This window comes from Hemibagrus wyckioides, linkage group LG19 (genome assembly GCF_019097595.1).
Source record: "Hemibagrus wyckioides isolate EC202008001 linkage group LG19, SWU_Hwy_1.0, whole genome shotgun sequence".
In the NCBI taxonomy this organism is placed as follows: domain Eukaryota; kingdom Metazoa; phylum Chordata; class Actinopteri; order Siluriformes; family Bagridae; genus Hemibagrus; species Hemibagrus wyckioides.
Window position 1 is genome coordinate 12404498 of NC_080728.1, and position 16884 is coordinate 12421381.

General features: G+C 39.6%; 1 protein-coding gene across 1 annotated transcript; it reads right to left on the bottom strand.

Annotated features, from left to right (window-relative positions):
- Positions 1–99: 99 nt before the first annotated feature.
- Positions 100–12827, bottom strand: atxn10 (ataxin 10). Its single transcript, XM_058417515.1, has 11 exons — positions 12684–12827; positions 11569–11748; positions 9786–9871; positions 9494–9590; positions 9202–9369; positions 9015–9095; positions 8234–8390; positions 8039–8144; positions 6235–6413; positions 4297–4360; positions 100–2553 (listed from the first exon to the last, which is right to left on the bottom strand). Exons 1-11 carry the CDS (start codon positions 12770–12772, stop codon positions 2354–2356), a joined length of 1407 nt encoding a protein of 468 aa, XP_058273498.1. The 5' UTR covers positions 12773–12827; the 3' UTR covers positions 100–2353.
- Positions 12828–16884: the final 4057 nt, after the last annotated feature.

The following is a 16884-nucleotide window of genomic DNA, read 5'->3' on the forward strand; positions in this document are numbered from 1 at the left end:
AAAAATGGTTGCTACTGATATGTTGCTGTTGTATTGCCATAACTCATAATATTTCTGTACCATTGTATAATAATAATAAGAACACACAGAAACCAGGTGTCAGATTCAAAGTTGGCAGATGAGTATTTATTTCTCTTGCTTTTCTTTGCTGCTCACTGATAGAAAACAGGCCAGCTTTGTCCACAGCCAACTGGACAAGATGTCATGGAGTCACTGAATGTGTTGCTGATTGCTGTGGTGGGATGTGTGATGTTCTGTTTTGTTGTGGGCCTCTCACAAAAAATTGCATACTTTTGTGGGAATGGTTAATGCTGAAAAAACGACGATATACTGAATCAAACCACCACAGTGTGGCTATGAGATATGCATTGTCTGTTCATCTCAGTGTATAAATGTGTATTTTGTGCATGCAAAAAAAAAGTATGGGAGTGCAAGAGAGCTGGTAAAATACTTCATGGAAATGCAATTGGGTGACCAAACTATGCACAGAACATTCTCACAAATGCCAGAGACATGGGATTCCACATCACTGGCCCAGCTTGCACAAACTCCCCCCCAGCCAACTATATTCCTCCTGAGCCAATGGAATTTGCCTAACCATACAGCTGGGGGCTGAAAAGATTCATGGGTAGTGACATTCTTTTATTCAAAATTGTTTATGCAAGGTTTAAGGCTGGTAAATTTGAGAAAGTATATTTTTTTACACAGCAAATCTGGCACTTTATGTCATGTATATTCAGAAAAAGAGTAATTATTACTATTTTCCTTATTATATATTATCATTGTTTCTATATGATTGGAATCATTAATTTTGCTGAATTGTGTCCCAAATTAATTATGTATACACTGTTTCTTTTTTCAACAGTAGCCCAATTTTTTCCCTTCCTTGACATAAATCCATCTCATCCTTTTGTAGCCTGGTTATATGTGTAGTATTGCAGAAATGTTACTAGGTTAATAAATGAATTTATTTCAGTGAACATTGTTCATGACTATTCAGTGTGATATAGAATTTAAAGAAATCATTATTTAAATATGAAAAAAAATAAAATCAGATCAACTCATGTTCATGTAGCATTTTCCAGATTGAGAACAGTTGAGTGATGTGTGATTGTTGCTGGCGTGGCAGGACCCTCCTCTCTGCCCAGTCCTGCCCAGCAAGCATTTGAATAGTTGTCCACACCGCCTCATTCCCTCGCTCAGCGCTCTTTTCCTGTGTGAAAAGCATTACAGGCAGCCAGCGGAGCAGAAGTAAAGCAGTTGTGTTTTGTTAGCCGTCTGAACCGCTGGCTACCGGAACCACATAAGCTCCTAACACTATAGCCTGGATTGGGAGAAAAGTCAACCTCAATTGTTTCACACAAACATTTTGTCATTAAAAAATATGAGGCAGAGCAAACAGGGCATCGTGGGGTGAAGAGAGGCCTCTGCAGCCGAGTATTATGCAGGTGTCAGGAACACTTAGCTCATTCTGCCAGACTGAGCGGGAGATGAGGTGTCATCCTATCCGGCAACATAATAATACTGGTCTGATTGACCTTAGTGCAATACGATTGGGCCAGAACAGACTTTAGCTTGTGTCCAAGGACATGATGGGCTAAAAGAGGAAGTAAGCTGATCGGGTACCTGATAAGTCAGAGCCGCTCAGTGTAGATGCGAGTAGTGCCACAGGAAGAGATGGCATTTTGGGTGAAAACAGATTCTTTTAAACCACTGGAGTGAAAGCCCATTCATCTGTAATAAACTCTATACAGCCAGTTAAGTGAGTATTCATTTAACTGTTAAAGAGAAAACCAGTACAGGGACTGTGTGGCCCTGTATATGTGACATTCCCAAAGCAGAAAACATAGCCAAAAACCAACACAAAACAAAACACAAAAAAAGTGGGGACCCAAGTCCCACGGCTATTGAGAGGAAACCCTCATGTGAACGGATCAAGGGGGCCCCAGGTCTCCATAAAACTCACTGGATTAGAGATTAACCTCTATTCCCCACTGGTCACTAGAGTTTCTTTGGTGGCTGAAAAGCCAGGAAGACATGGGTCTCCTTGTTTCAGAGGATTTGAATCCTATTCACTGAGAGCTGGAATCAAAGGCCACTAAATGCATCACAGGCATCAGCATGAGTCCCTGCAGAAAAGCCCCTTGGCGTTCCTCTTATGCAAAGAGTACAAAGCAAAGTACCCCCCCTTCTCTCCGCTTCCCTGCCCCCTTGCGTTCTCAATACTGATTGGATATTAAAATGCCCTCTGTGTTTTCTGTGTGCACAACGGTCTCTGTGGGTGTCTTAAGCTGTCTCCAGAATGTGATGTCGAGTGCAGAGGAGTGGATGGGATGAGATGGGCGCTCCAGGTTTAGTGCTCTCTTTGCTCTTTCTCCTTTTTGAGAGGTCTGAGGAGCAGGTTGCCATCTCTCTCTTGTACACAGAAGCCCAACTCTCTGAGTACGGAGTCATCTGCCACCCCTTGTCTTCTTAAGCCCTGTACCAGCTTCTGGTTCTCCACATTGTGCTCCAGAATGTTCCGGATGGCAAAAACAGCCCACTGGCTTATGACTGGAGCAATGGTTAAGGAGAGGAAAGTTATAAAACACACAGCACTAATTTCTTTCATTTATTAACAAAAATAAATAAATAAACCCATGTGTGTGTGTGTGTGTGTGTGTGTGTGTGTGTGTGTGTGTGTGTGTGTGTGTGTGTGTGTGTGTGTGTATATATATATATATATATATATATATATATATATATATATATATATATATATATATATATATATATATATATATATATATATATATATAGAGAGAGAGAGAGAGAGAGAGAGAGAGAGAGAGAGAGATGTTGCTGTTGTTGCCTTGACCAAAGTTTTTTCAGTGTTTATTATGAAAACAAATTGACAGCATAGTATTGTGGTACACACAACTCCATGAAGGTAGCTCTGCTTGCACCATTGGCCTATGTAGCATGTCATCAAGAAACCTCCATGGTGTTAATCTAATACACCTGAATCAGTTAATTAAGCCAAAGACATGATTTACAGACAACAGTGTGTACAGACTCATCAAAAATAGACAATTGACAATATAAAAATGTCACCTGGTCTTCTAACCTTCCAATGTCAAGTTTCTGTGAACCTGTGCCCACTGTGATCCCTGTTGTTGGCTGATGTCTTTTGCTGTTGTAGACAGTCCACCTCAAGGTTTGACCCTTTGTGTATTATGAGATACTTTTCTGCTCACTATTGTTGTAAAGAGTGGTTATATGCGTCACTGTAGGATGAATTTGGAAATATACAGGGCTATGTTATCTGCTCAGATTCAGCTTAATCCTTAAAAATTAATTGGATGCTGATGACCTAATTGTTCATATAATACAATAGATTTCAAATTTCTGGACCCTGTTTATTACACTGAGACATTTGATGTGTCTTATATGAAATCTGGATGCAGATTATCCACATCAATCTAAGTGTAGATGGAAACATTTACAACATATTTAAATCGGACTGCCACTTAAAAGGACAATCTGGAAGTAGGTATTTGAATGTAACGAGCTGATTTGAATCAGTCAGTCTGACCATCCTGCCGTAGTTATAAAAACTCAATCATAGCATAACTGATTATAGGGAATAAGCAGCAGGATGTGGCACTCATGCTGTATCATGCCCAAGTGACAACAGTGCCAACATGAATGAGTGAGAGCTGACTAGCATAGCTGAGACGGATCAGAGTGTCACATTCTCAGTAAGGCAGTTAATGCTGAATTGGCTTGGCAGGCCTTAAGTTAATATCATAAAAATGTTAAATGTCTCATAATATAAGTAGCTACTTTACCCATGACTTTAATCAGGTTTTCCATTAACTGTTGGACATAACTAAAACAGGCGTTCTCTTGATACAATGTAAATGTAATTATTCACTATATAGTGAATAAAGTATAGTGAATGATTACATTTATATGGTGTATATATACGTACACACACTATCATATAATCAAGCCTGGCAAGCTTTTTACCACTAGAGGATATTCCTCATATAGTTGGGGCTTTGTTATTTGGAGTACCTGAAAACTGTGCTACATAACACTGGCCTCAGCCAAAAACATCTACACTTTAACCCCGAAAAAGTGATTGCTCATTTCCCATCTTGTGGTGTGGTAAACCCATCCATTAGTTACGGAAGCTAAAGGGCTTTTTCTATGAGCTATTCGGTGCACAGCTGGCTGTTAAACCGGAACCATAGCCGTTACCAAATTGACACAAAGTTAAGGGGGTGTAGAAAGAGTCACAGCCAAGGATACAGGGATTGTTGCTGTCTATATTGCAGTTGTCCAGGATGAGGGCTATACCGTCCAGTTCTCTGACCTAAAAAGGCAAATGAAAATAACAGTGAGGACATTTTATATGTGGAGACACATCCACAGTAGTTCTTTAAACTCTGTGCATCAAAAGCTAGACTGTATAACACAGAATAAATTTCTACATTAATAATTCTGGGCCCTGTTCTTCATACTTGGGTTACTGAGTAAGCTGGTCTGGATAAGAAAAAAGATTCAGAAGCATTCTATAATTTTTTCATTTGGTTTAATTTTACGTAGCCACAAAAAAATCTTGAAGTTATAATGTGTGCAATTTTTCTGCTTTCAATTTGAACGGCTATAGCCATGTTTCGGAGGATACATGTTCTCATCTAAAGAAAACAGTCTTAAGACTTAATAAATAAGCAGATTTTTAAAATAAAACTACACTTGGTAATAGAGGTCCTAAAGAGGACAATAATGCACATTTGGATGTTTTTCTTTCATCTTTTTCAGCAAGACACATATTTTGTGTCTCATTGCTACACTGAACAAATTGTCTGCATGTTTTTCCTTATTGTGCACATGGAAAAAAAATTCTTTTTATAATATTATCATTTTTTCCCCAGGGCTAATTATCCTATCATTGACTCGCTCCAAGTATTGATAGACAGGATCAGCTCTATCTAGCCAACAAGGGAGCATGCTGATCAATCAGAAAAAAAACTCAATTTGGCTATTCTAATAAAGTCTGCACAAAACTGAATTCACCCATATGATAATCAGCAAATATGGCTGCCATTATGTTACCATGTATTTGTTAAGCAATATAAAAGAATGGGGCTCTAGCTAGGCTGGTTTATTTTACATATAGGCTTACAAGGTATACTACACTACAGAATGTAGATTTTGAGTAGTAACAATGCAATTCTGAGAAAAATAACATGTAAAGAGTTCAATGTCATCCAGCCACCTTGGTACAAAAAATGAGGCATGAGAAATTCTTAATACACACCTGTTCATTTTGTACTAAAGTTTAAGCTAGGTGGAAGAGTGTGGGGGGAGGTAAACAAGCTCCAAAAAAACCCCTCTAACAAGGCAATTAAGATCGGCATGTTTTTGTGCTGGCACAGATGCAATATGCTCCAAGCGGGGAAACCCATGAGAACGCAGCGGTGAGTGGCAGCCTTAACAAGCGAAGGATTACACGGTCAATCAGTGAGACCACAATCTCGGGATGTCTCGCTATTGTTTTTTGGCCTTTGACCCTTTACTTGTGTGCCTTGACCCCATTTAACAGGACTGGTGCAAGTCTCTGCTCTTAGCTGACTGAATGGGAGTGAACTGAAAGGGTGCAAATGCTGCCATCACAGGAGGGTACTCACAAAGGAATTCATTAAAAAGAGAGAGAAGGAACAAAGTGAAAATCAGCTTGGGGAGGGGCAGAAGAGATGATACAAGCAAAGAGATTTGGATAGTTCCTGGAGCTTTTATCAGTACATGCTAATCCCTAGATTAGTTTTCAAGGAGGGAAACTTCAGTGACAAAAAAAAAAAACTGAACCCAAGTAGTTAATAGTCAGTAAGGGTGCAAACCACAAGAAGCAAGTTTACTACAGGTTGCTTTCTGTGCTAAATCTGAAGAATGAATACCAAGCCTTCAAGGATTTCTGAAAAGGAATTCTGGTTTTGGACAACTGTTCCTTTCCAAAAAAATCGACAATGTATCCATAAACCAGAATGCTGCAAATTATTTCAATATACATTTTTTGTCTAGAATCATCTGGCTCATACAAAGGTCATTATAATAAAGTACAATCTATTCATTTCACATCTGATGACACATACTATAATGTTAATCCACACTTGTTTTTATTTACTGATAGCAGTATACTGATAGCCATCTTCTTTCCTGCGTTTGCATGGCTGGTTCGTGCCGTACCTGGTTCTGGTTGGCTGTGTGTCCGTGGCACAGGTTTCCAATCAGCCGGATGAGGTGGGCTTTAAAGCTGAGAGCAGGGTGTGTGCCTGCTTCGTCTGATGACGTGAGAGAGAAATCCTGCGCTGCACTGAACACGTTTTTATTGGCTTTCCCTAGAAAATGCACTTCCTTCAGGAGCTCTAATACACACAAGATATCAAGATAGTATAGTCAGGGCGAACAATAATATGCAGAAAAACCTATGACTTAAAGGTCATTTTGTATTTGCGTATAAGAAAGGCAGAAACACACACCTTAACATTATTGAAACCAATGTCCTGTGATAAGGTAATGGTTTTAAAGGTGAAACAGTGATCAAATTTGTACACTGTCCTTGTGAAATATTCATATGGAAACATTCTGGATGACAGAGCTACTAAGCAAGAAAAGAAAAGTCATAAGACAGAGCAAAGGCAGAGATAAATCATGCACGGTCATCCCCTGTGTCTCTAACTGTGGTACAATGTAGCGTGTAGCTGTAATGGAGTGTGACCTGGTGGTGGAGTAAGTTCCCAGCAGTGGCACACAAGAAAGACGACTGCTTTATGTGTTTTCTGAATGAGACAAACTGTCCAGAAATAGACTCTTTCCAGTCAGGGGCATTTAAATAACCGCAGAATCTGACGAATAGCCCATTCAAATGCTTTAGATCTAAAATTGGGCTTTCACTAGAATTTTACAATAGAATTTTTTGGAATCAAGATAGTAGTTGAAACAACTTATTTGGTGGTGTGAGAGTGTAAAGTGGATCTTAAGCATTCTGATCTAGCAACACACTATACAGTATCTAATCTCTCTCTCTCTCTCTGTCTCACACACACACACACACACACACAAGTTAAACCCAATACCATAAAGAGTTCTTTTGCTTTTTGGATTTGGGGAAACCCTTAAAAGTTTTACAATGTCCTATTTTCCCTTTAACAGTGTGGATTGACTAGAGGCATTCTGATATTTTCAAACGTTCGAATTTTGGAAAATAAAAGACTTTTGTGGTATTGAGTTTTTGAAAAAAGGTTTTGGAGTGTGATATAGTAGAGAAATATAAGCATATGGTGTGGTGGTGTGAGAAATTCCTTTCATTTAATGAATTTCATTGTTTTGAAAATTACAGATGTTCCTGACCCATGCTCTTATTTTCTTTATCTCATCTTCAAGTTATAGCAGATATCTGGCCTGCACTAAAGCAAAAACAGAGAGCACTTTTACAGAATGCCATTCAGACACAGCGCAGGACAATCACAAACATTTTGAGTGAAACTGACAAAAAGCTTTAAGTGAGAATTAATTAACTTATGTCTAATGCACTACCACACTATTTAACAACTTCAGTGTGTTTTGATTCAAAAGCAAAGCATATTTATTGTATGATAAAATCACACAGGACCAGCTTTTAGTTTTCTTCAAGCAGACTAACTCATTTTACCCCATGTAAATGAAATATTTTTATATCATTTTGGGAAAATATACTTGTTTTCTTAAATTTTCTGGAAATATATTTATTGCCCATAGAGCAGCAATTAAATTCAGCACAAACTGCAAATATGGAATCCTCTATGAAAATCTTCAGTGGAAAGCTGGCATGGAAAAAAGACAAAGTAAAGTAAAAACCTGATGTTAAATTTGTAAGACTGGCTGTCTGTTCTTATAATCTCTTACAAGCTGTGCAGTGTATAATTAACTTTTTTTTGGATGTGAGTTAAGGGAAATACCGTAACACATAAAAAAACAAACCCGGTAAGATGACCAACCACAATGTATTTACCAATTGTTGTCTGGAGAAGGTCTGGGTGATCCTGCAGAGCCATAAATTTTCTCTGCCCAGACGTCATATCACAGAGAATATCCAGGAGCCTGATCACTGCCAAGGCCTTATTCATAAAAACCAATTAAGATATCAGTCGCCTCCAGTAATTTCAGATCTGTATTATCATATGATGAAGCTTGAGGAGATAATTACCTGCTCATCAGCTGATGAGACGGAGCTGAGAGAGAGAACAGCCTTGCAGCTGTGCTGGAAGGACAATGCAAAGAACTGAGCTGTTCTCAGAGGAATCGCACAGTCTTCCTCTTTAACTTCTCCAAGCTGGGCTGACACCAGCTCCAGTAAAGTAAGCCTTTTGGAATGCAAGTACGAATATATTGTAAGTATAATACATGTGTTTTAACATGTGATTATGCACTTAATCAACAAAACAAATGAATGTACGTTTATTATGTCTAAATGCACAGATTTTAGCAAATATATCAACAGGTTCAAAGCAAGTAGCACCACAAAATCAAATCTTGTATTCTGTTCCTCTCCTGTTTAGGGCACATGCAGTTAGCCAGCAATCTACACGTAATAATCATACGCACAGAGATATAAATTCAGAAGGATAACATCACAATGACAGCAAAATAACTGATGGAAAAAATGCAAATTTTTCTACAGGCTTCTGAAGACTGGAAGCATTTCAGTCTGGAGAGTACCCCAAAGCATTTCATAGATGACTGCTGGATCATTATGTCCAGCCAGGTAAAGGATCTTACAGTGTTTCATAGGGAAACAAAATCTGTCATGATACGTTACCTAACATACACCTGAGCATAGCAACAATACACTCTGAATTTTGTCCCATGACGTAGCTAGCGAATACAGCTACAAGGCAGCATGGCAAGAAGCGTATCAATATTAAAGGAAATTAATCTTTTTACTAAAACACCGGTATAAAACGGCAGCTAATAAAAGGTTTCTCTACCTTTCATGGTCATTCATCTCTGCATACATCTTCTCGATGAGCTCAGAGGATTTGAAGAAATGTTGTGTGACAATCAGAACTCTACAAAACCAAACCACACTTACTTTACCTCATATTTTATACATATTTCCATATATAGACATAACAGCTGAGCTGAAAGTATAGTAAACAGATAAACACGACATACGTCCAGTCGATGTCAGGCAGAGTCCGACACAGCTCAGTGATCTTCAGTGCCACTTTCAGCTTGATCGGATCCAAGCCCAGCTGCTCTGTCTTCTCTGTATCCAAACAGGTGTATATGACCATGCATGTATACGCCACAGATTTCTCATCATCCAGTTCCAGTAGATCCCTGAAGACAAAAGGCCTGATTCAGATGCATTCCTGGCACAATACGTATGGAACCAGTCTCACTATTAAGGGGACCTGCATAATGAAAAATGCAGGGTTGGTTTGGGTGATGTAAATTCGCTTACAAAAACATGTGTGGAAAACCACAGGCCCAAATGTCATCTTTGCATAGCTGGTTCCCAACTGCGGCATTGCCGAGAAACTGAATTCCACATCGAAGTGCTGCCAAAACAAGATATTGGATCTGCTGCAATGTCAAACTACAATACAACAGTCATTCAAGAATGCAAATGTACTATACAGAAATGTCACATGATCATACAGCATTGTGTTGAACTAGTCAGGTATAAGACAGGACCATTATAAGCAAAATGCAGCTAGGTTTTAAATATCATTTGGCACATTAAACAGACTTACCATCGAGACGATGATCAGATGCTCCTGATGTAAGCCTAAGCAACTTTCCTAGAATCCCTAGTGATACCTGGATACAACCCTGATCCCTATTGGGTGAAAAAGTTAAATGTGACACTTCTTTTGTTAGAGGTTTCTAAAGCACATTGATAACTTGTGGGAAATGGCTGGATATATGTCCTGCCGCACAAGGCATCAAGAATGCTGAGAAAAGGCAACAAAGAGACTTCATGCACACCTGACAATAATGTTACTAATACCCAGGTCTGCAAAACAGGTCTTAACTAACACAGCATCACTCTTAGTCAGGTGCTATACACCTATGGCAAAATGGTGTTTTCTCTGGGTTCTCCTCGTTCTTATCACCTCCCAAAACATGTTAGTAAGGTGGATTGGCTATGCATATTTGCCCCTATGTGTGAATAAGCAAATGAATGTGTGTACAGTGGTTAACAAAGATGAATGAATGAATGAATGAATGAATGAATGAATGAATGAATGAATGAATGAATGAATGAATGAATGAATGAATGAACGAACGAACAGATGGTTTCATGCATGTATGAATGAATGGATAAAAAAAGCAAAAAAAAAAGTCATAGCTGTGTATATTAATGCTAAACGTTACTAAGCAAAACTGCAATCTGCCACTAATGCCTGACTGACAGCTAACTGTCACAGACATGATGCTACCAACAGATCAAAACAAGCAAGAAAAGAAACTTTTCAGACCATGAAATCTGGAAACGAATTAAATTATATAGTATGTACTGACAGTCATATACAAAGTAATAATAATAACAGTAGTAATAATAATAATAACCACAGATAGCATGAAAATGTGATAGCAGATGTCACAAACAAAGACTTGAGAAGCTGAAGACGTAAAATGAAGCAAGACTTTGCCTCTCCTGAAGTATTTATTTACAGTGATAGTATTTAGCCTCATTTATCAGTTTTTCAGTAAAGCTGTGTGCTCAAGTTAACACAAAAATTTAAAATTAGATTTACAAAAGATCCAGTAACACGGATTTTCTGCAGAAACATGGGTGTATGTTACTAGTTGCCAAGCAAATGTAAATTACCAAGCAAACTGATTTTCATTTAGCGAGTCAAAAAAGTCCATAAAAAACAAAGCACTAAAAGCTGAAAAAGATCAAACGATGACTAAATGGTGAAAGGAGTGCCTTAACACAGCATGTACTATATCTTCCAATAATGCAGCTAGGCCACTGCAGCTCGTCAGCTACAACACACACACACACTAACTCTTCCTTCTTTATATGGTGCCATTTCTTCTAATATTGAATAGTTATTCCTTATTTTCTTAATAAACGTATTTCTTTTTAATTACTTTTGTTCAAATCATTAATTTGCAAGAAGTTGAGTGTCACATAATTTCCTTGTGCAATTGGAATAACGGTGCAGTGTAAACTTGACAATGTAATATGTACATAAAATTGCAGTAAATGTCAATTATATGATTTAAATCTGATCAATCAAGGTTCACATTAGTGAGTCTCCTTATTTATAAATTTACACATTTTTTTTTATTGTTTGGGGAACATGCTTAGATCTCTAGCAATCCCTGTAAGTGTAAATATGACATCTTACTAGCTAACAATCAAATGTGTTCCCATATAAATGGTCTAGAATCTGACTGTATGTCTGCTCAATGCTATATGTATACAGTGTCTGGTTTGATGAAAGATCAGTGTATGCTCAAGCCTGAGCAGATGTGGTGCAGTCTTTAATAATCCCACCATTAATATGTAAGTTAGGTTACCGTAGAATGCACTGGTTGCGAGGACACTGCACACAGGCATTCCTCTGGGCCCGGAAGCACTCGGTTGCGAGCTGGAGACACAGTGGTGATGTCTGTGCATCAGGATCCTCTTGGAGCTTAGTAGAGAGTCTCAGTAAAAGTGCAGAAAGACTGTGCAGGACCTCAGGCTGCACACCACACCTGGCAAAACAAATATAGTACCGCAATGTAAAAGGACCGCATCACACATAAGCACAACAGTCTGTGATGAAGTAGGATTTTTTTAAAGCCACGGTTGCACTAAACATGGCACAGGCTTATGACTCGTATCAGTCACTGCACAAGACATGATCATGATCAACATGACCTTCGCACTATTCCTTGTTATTGTTCAATGATCTTTGTTTTAGATAGATAGATAGATAGATAGATAGACAGACAGACAGACAGACAGACAGACAGACAGAGGCATAACATTATGACCACTGACAGGTGAAGTGGCACCTGTTAGTGGGTGGGATATATTAGACAGCAAGTGAACATTTTGTCCTCAAAGTTGATGTGTTAGAAGCAGAAAAAAATGGGCAAGAGTAAGGATTTGAGCGAGTTTGACAAGGGCCAAATTGTGATGGCTAGACCACTGGATCAGAGCATCTCCAAAACTGCAGCTCTTGTGGGGTGTTCCCGGTCTGCAGTGGTCAGTATCTATCAAAAGTGGTCCAAGGAAGGAACAGTGGTGAACCGACGACAGGGTCATGGGCAACCAAGGCACATTGATGCACGTGAGGAGCGAAGGCTGGCCCGTGTGATCCGATCCAACAGACGAGCTACTGTTTGCTGAAGAAGTTAATGCTGGTTCTGATAGAAAGGTGTCAGAATACACAGTGCATGATGGGTCAGGGCAGTAAAAGGGAGACCAACACAATATTAGGCAGGAGGTCATAATGTTATGCCTGATCAGTGTATAGATAGATAGATAGATAGATAGATAGATAGATAGATAGATAGATAGATAACTTTGTTATTGCCATCATTAACATCACAAAGCACTGACGTTAGCTAAGCTAGCTATAACAGATGGGACTGGAGGTGACCGGTCACTTTCCCATTTTGTCTGGATAAAAGTATTTTCGCACCTGAACTGCTCATCTCTCAAAGCCTTCGTTACACTCTGTAATAAGGACAGATGCTCCACAGTCAGTCTATCCACACATATTTCATCCATCACGGAGTTTAAGCTCAGCGTGCTGTTACTAACACAACAGTGAAGACCGCAGCACCAAGCTGAAGCGTTTCAAAATTAAAGTCCAAGACGCGCGTGCTCGTGGCAGCGGAAAACTGATGGTTTTGGCTTCTCGGCACGAGAGCACCAATTGAGTTGACTTAAAAATTAAGAGACACGTCAACGACTTTATGTTATTTTATTTTTTATTAAATTCGTGATTTTCTGTTCTCGAATTCTCCTGTTTTAATTAACAGGCATAACAATTGTTTCAGGGCTTTTTTATTTTAATTTATTTGATTTAAATGAATTTTACTTTTAAACCTGCTTACACCTGCTCGGAGCACAGTCCCTGTGACAAGGAAGCCCTTTGCTTGGATAGATAAGAAAAGTAGAAAGTAGAAAGTTTGCACCATTGTTGCTGGAGGTTATATGTGACTTCCCAGTGCAGTCCAGTACAGAAAAACAAAATCACATGTACTTTTAGTTTTTAAAAAGTGGTTTGGTCCTAGCTATATTGCAGATTGAAAATGCATCATTATTGACAAAACCTAAGCTGTTTAATGTTTACAAGAATGTAAAGTGTATACATTTCCATTTATAAATTGCATGGAATTATTTTTATTTATTTATTTTATTTTTATTTTTAACATTATCTTGTTATATTTCTGAATCTTCTTCTTTCGGCTTTTCCCTTCAGGGGTCAACACAGCGAATCATCTCTCTCCACCTATCTTCTGCATCCTCAACACTTGCACCCACTAGCTTCATATCCTCATTTATTACATCCATATACCTCCTCTTTGGCCTTCCTCTTTGCCTCCTGCCTGGCAGCTCCATGTCCAACATTCTCCTACCAATATACTCACTCTCCCTCCCCTGAACATGTCCAAACCATCTTAATTTGGCCTCCCTAACTTTGTCCACCAAACGTCCAACATGAGCTGTCCCTCTGATGTACTCGTTCCTAATCCGGTCCAACCGTGTCACATCCCAAAGAGGACCTCAACATCTTCAGCTCTGCTACCTCCAGCTCTGACTCCTGTCTCTTCCTCAGTGACACTGCCTCTAAACCATACAGCATGGCCTCCTTAGCAATCAGGAAGGGATCCCTGATGCAGTCCCACCTACACTGTCTGCCCACCTCTGTCAGCACACCTCACGACTGTCCTTCTCCTCTCATACATGTCCTGCACCACTCTGACATACTTCTCTGTTACTCCTGACTTTCTCATACAGTACCACAGCTCTTCTCTTGGCACCCTGTCATACGCTTTCTCTAAGTTTACAAACACACAGTGCAACTCTCTCTGACCATCCCTATACATCATTATATCAAAATTCTCAAAGCAAAAATGGCATCTGTTGTGCTCTTTCTGGGCATGAAGCCATACTGCTGCTCACAAATTTCCACTACTTTCCTTAACCAGGCTTCCACTACTCTTTCCCATAGCTTCATTGTATCATCAACTTTATCCCCCTATAGTTGCTGCAACACTGCATGTCACCCTTATTCTTAGAGATCGGCACTAATACACTTTTTCTCCATTTCTCAGGCATCTTCTCACTCTCTAAAACCCTGTTAAACAAACTAGTTAAACATTCCACTGCTTCCTCTCCTAGACACTTCCAGACCTCCACCGGGATGTCGTCAGGACCAACTGCCTTTCCACTTTTCATCCTCTTCAAAGCGTTCCTGACTTCATCTTTTGTAAGCTTATCTACTTTCTGTTCCACAGAGTTCACCCCTTCTACTCTTTTTTCCCCTCTCATTTTCCTCATTCATCAGCTCTTCAAAATACTCCTTCCATCTGTACACTCTCCTCACTTGTGAGCACCTTTCCATCTCTATCCTTAATGACGCCTTAATAACTTGCTGCACATCCTTCCCATCTTGATCCCTCTGCCTAGCTAACCTGTGCAAGGCCTTTTCTCCTTCTTTAGTGTCTAACCTTCTGCCTCCCTCTTCACTCTGTGCTGTAACTCCTTCTATTCCTATCTATTTGCTTCCTGTCCATGTCCCACGTCTTCTTAGCTAACCTCTTCCTCTGAATCCTAAACTTCCTCATTCCACCACCAAGTCTCCTTATCTTCTTTGTTTCTTCTAGATGGCACACCCAGCACCTTTCTTCCTGTCTCTCTGATCACTTCTGCTGTAGTTTACCAGTCATCTGGCAGCTCTACCTGACCACCCAGTGCCTGCCTCAACTTCTGTCTAAATCTCTCACAACATACCTCCTTTTTCAGCTTCCACCACTTGGTTTTCTTCTCTATCTCTATCTTTGACCTCTTCTTCTTACAGACCACCAAAGTCATCCTACACACCACTGTCCTATGCTGTCTGGCTACACTCTCTCCCACTACCACTTTACAGTCACTAATCTCTTTCAGATTGCTTCTTCTACATAGGATGTAGTCTACCTGTGTGCTCCTACCTTCACTCTTGTAAGTCACTCTATGCTCATCCCTCTTCTGAAAATAAGTGTTAACCACAGCCATGTCCATCCTCTTAGCAAAGTCCACTACCATTTGTCCTTCAAGGTTCCTTTCCTTAACTCCAAACTTGCCCATCACCTCCTCATCACCTGTGTTCCCCTCACCAAGATGTCCATTAAAATCTGCTCTTATTACCACTCTCTCACCCGTGGGAATACTCTCTATCACCTCATCTAATTCACTCCAGAATCTCTCTTTCTCCTCTAACTCACAACCTATCTGTGGGGCATAACCACTAACAACAATCAATATCACCTCTTCAATCTTTAACTTCAGACTCATCACCCTGTCTGACACTATCTTCACCTTCAGAACATTCCTCCTTCACGACCACACCTACCCCATTTCTCTTACTATCCACATCATAATAAAACAGCTTGAATCCTGCTCCTATACTATGAGCCTTGCTAACCTTCCACCTGGTCTCCTGTACACACAGTATATCCACCTTCCTTCTCTCCATCATATCAGCCAGCTCTCTACCTTTCCCTGTCATAGTACCAACATTCAGAGTTCCTATTCTCAGCCCTACACTCTTACCTTTCCTCTTCTCTCTCTGTTTATGCACTCTCCTACCTCCTCTACTTCTTCAACCAACAGTAGCTTAATTTCCACCGGCACCCCGTAGGTCAATGGTGCCGATGGCGGTCGTTATTAACCCGGGCCTCTGGTATGAAATTCAGTACTGACGATTCCCATGATTAAATTTAACAATGTTTTATGCCGGATGCCCTTCCTGACGCAACCCTCTCTATTTATGTGGGCTTTAGACTGGCACAGAAGTCATTGTACTGTGACCCTCATGGCTAGATTTGCTTATATTTCTGAATAAAAGGTTCATAAATGTGCCCAAGCCTGGCTCTGTACACCAATAAGGATGTAGTACATTTAACAAAAACCTTTACTATTTCGTGCATGTATCTGCACAATTGTGAATTCCAACAAAGTGACCTCACTTTGTACCAGTTAAGAATAGTAGCAACTGTGTTCTACATTTAATGTCAGTTTCATGAATTTCATGAAAAAATGTGTCTGCCGTATCATTGAGAGATTTTGAGCTCAAATCCTGTGGCAAAACTGGCCATACATTCACTGTCAATCACAGTGACTCTCGCCAATCATAGAAATCTTTGAAATCATGTATGAGGTAGAGGGCAGATAGCACTTTCCTCCGAGTGTTTAACACTGTGCTGTGATGCTGCATGAGCAACAGGTCGAAAAGATGCCTTTGGCTAGCTTCATGTGTCTCAGAGCTTTCACCATTCCTGCTTGATAACTGTTGTATGATTTTGTCAGATTGACTGGTGGGTGGAAATTGCCAGATGAACAAACTGGGGAGAAACTGTGGGTAAGCCAAGAAAATTAAACCAAATTACACATATCTATAAGAAATACAGCATTTCCATACTGATTCTAACAAATTAAAGTCTCAGTGAACTCATAAATGCACACTAACTTTCCATTTCCATGTTGATATCATAGCTGTGTTAAGAGTTTTCCACAACTCAAAATATCTGGTGAGTTGTGGTCCCGTGATGATCCCTTTCTACTGATGGACTAGACTGAAAACAGTCCTTAAGTGCTCTTACATGGTTGGTTTACATGATAAAATGACAACT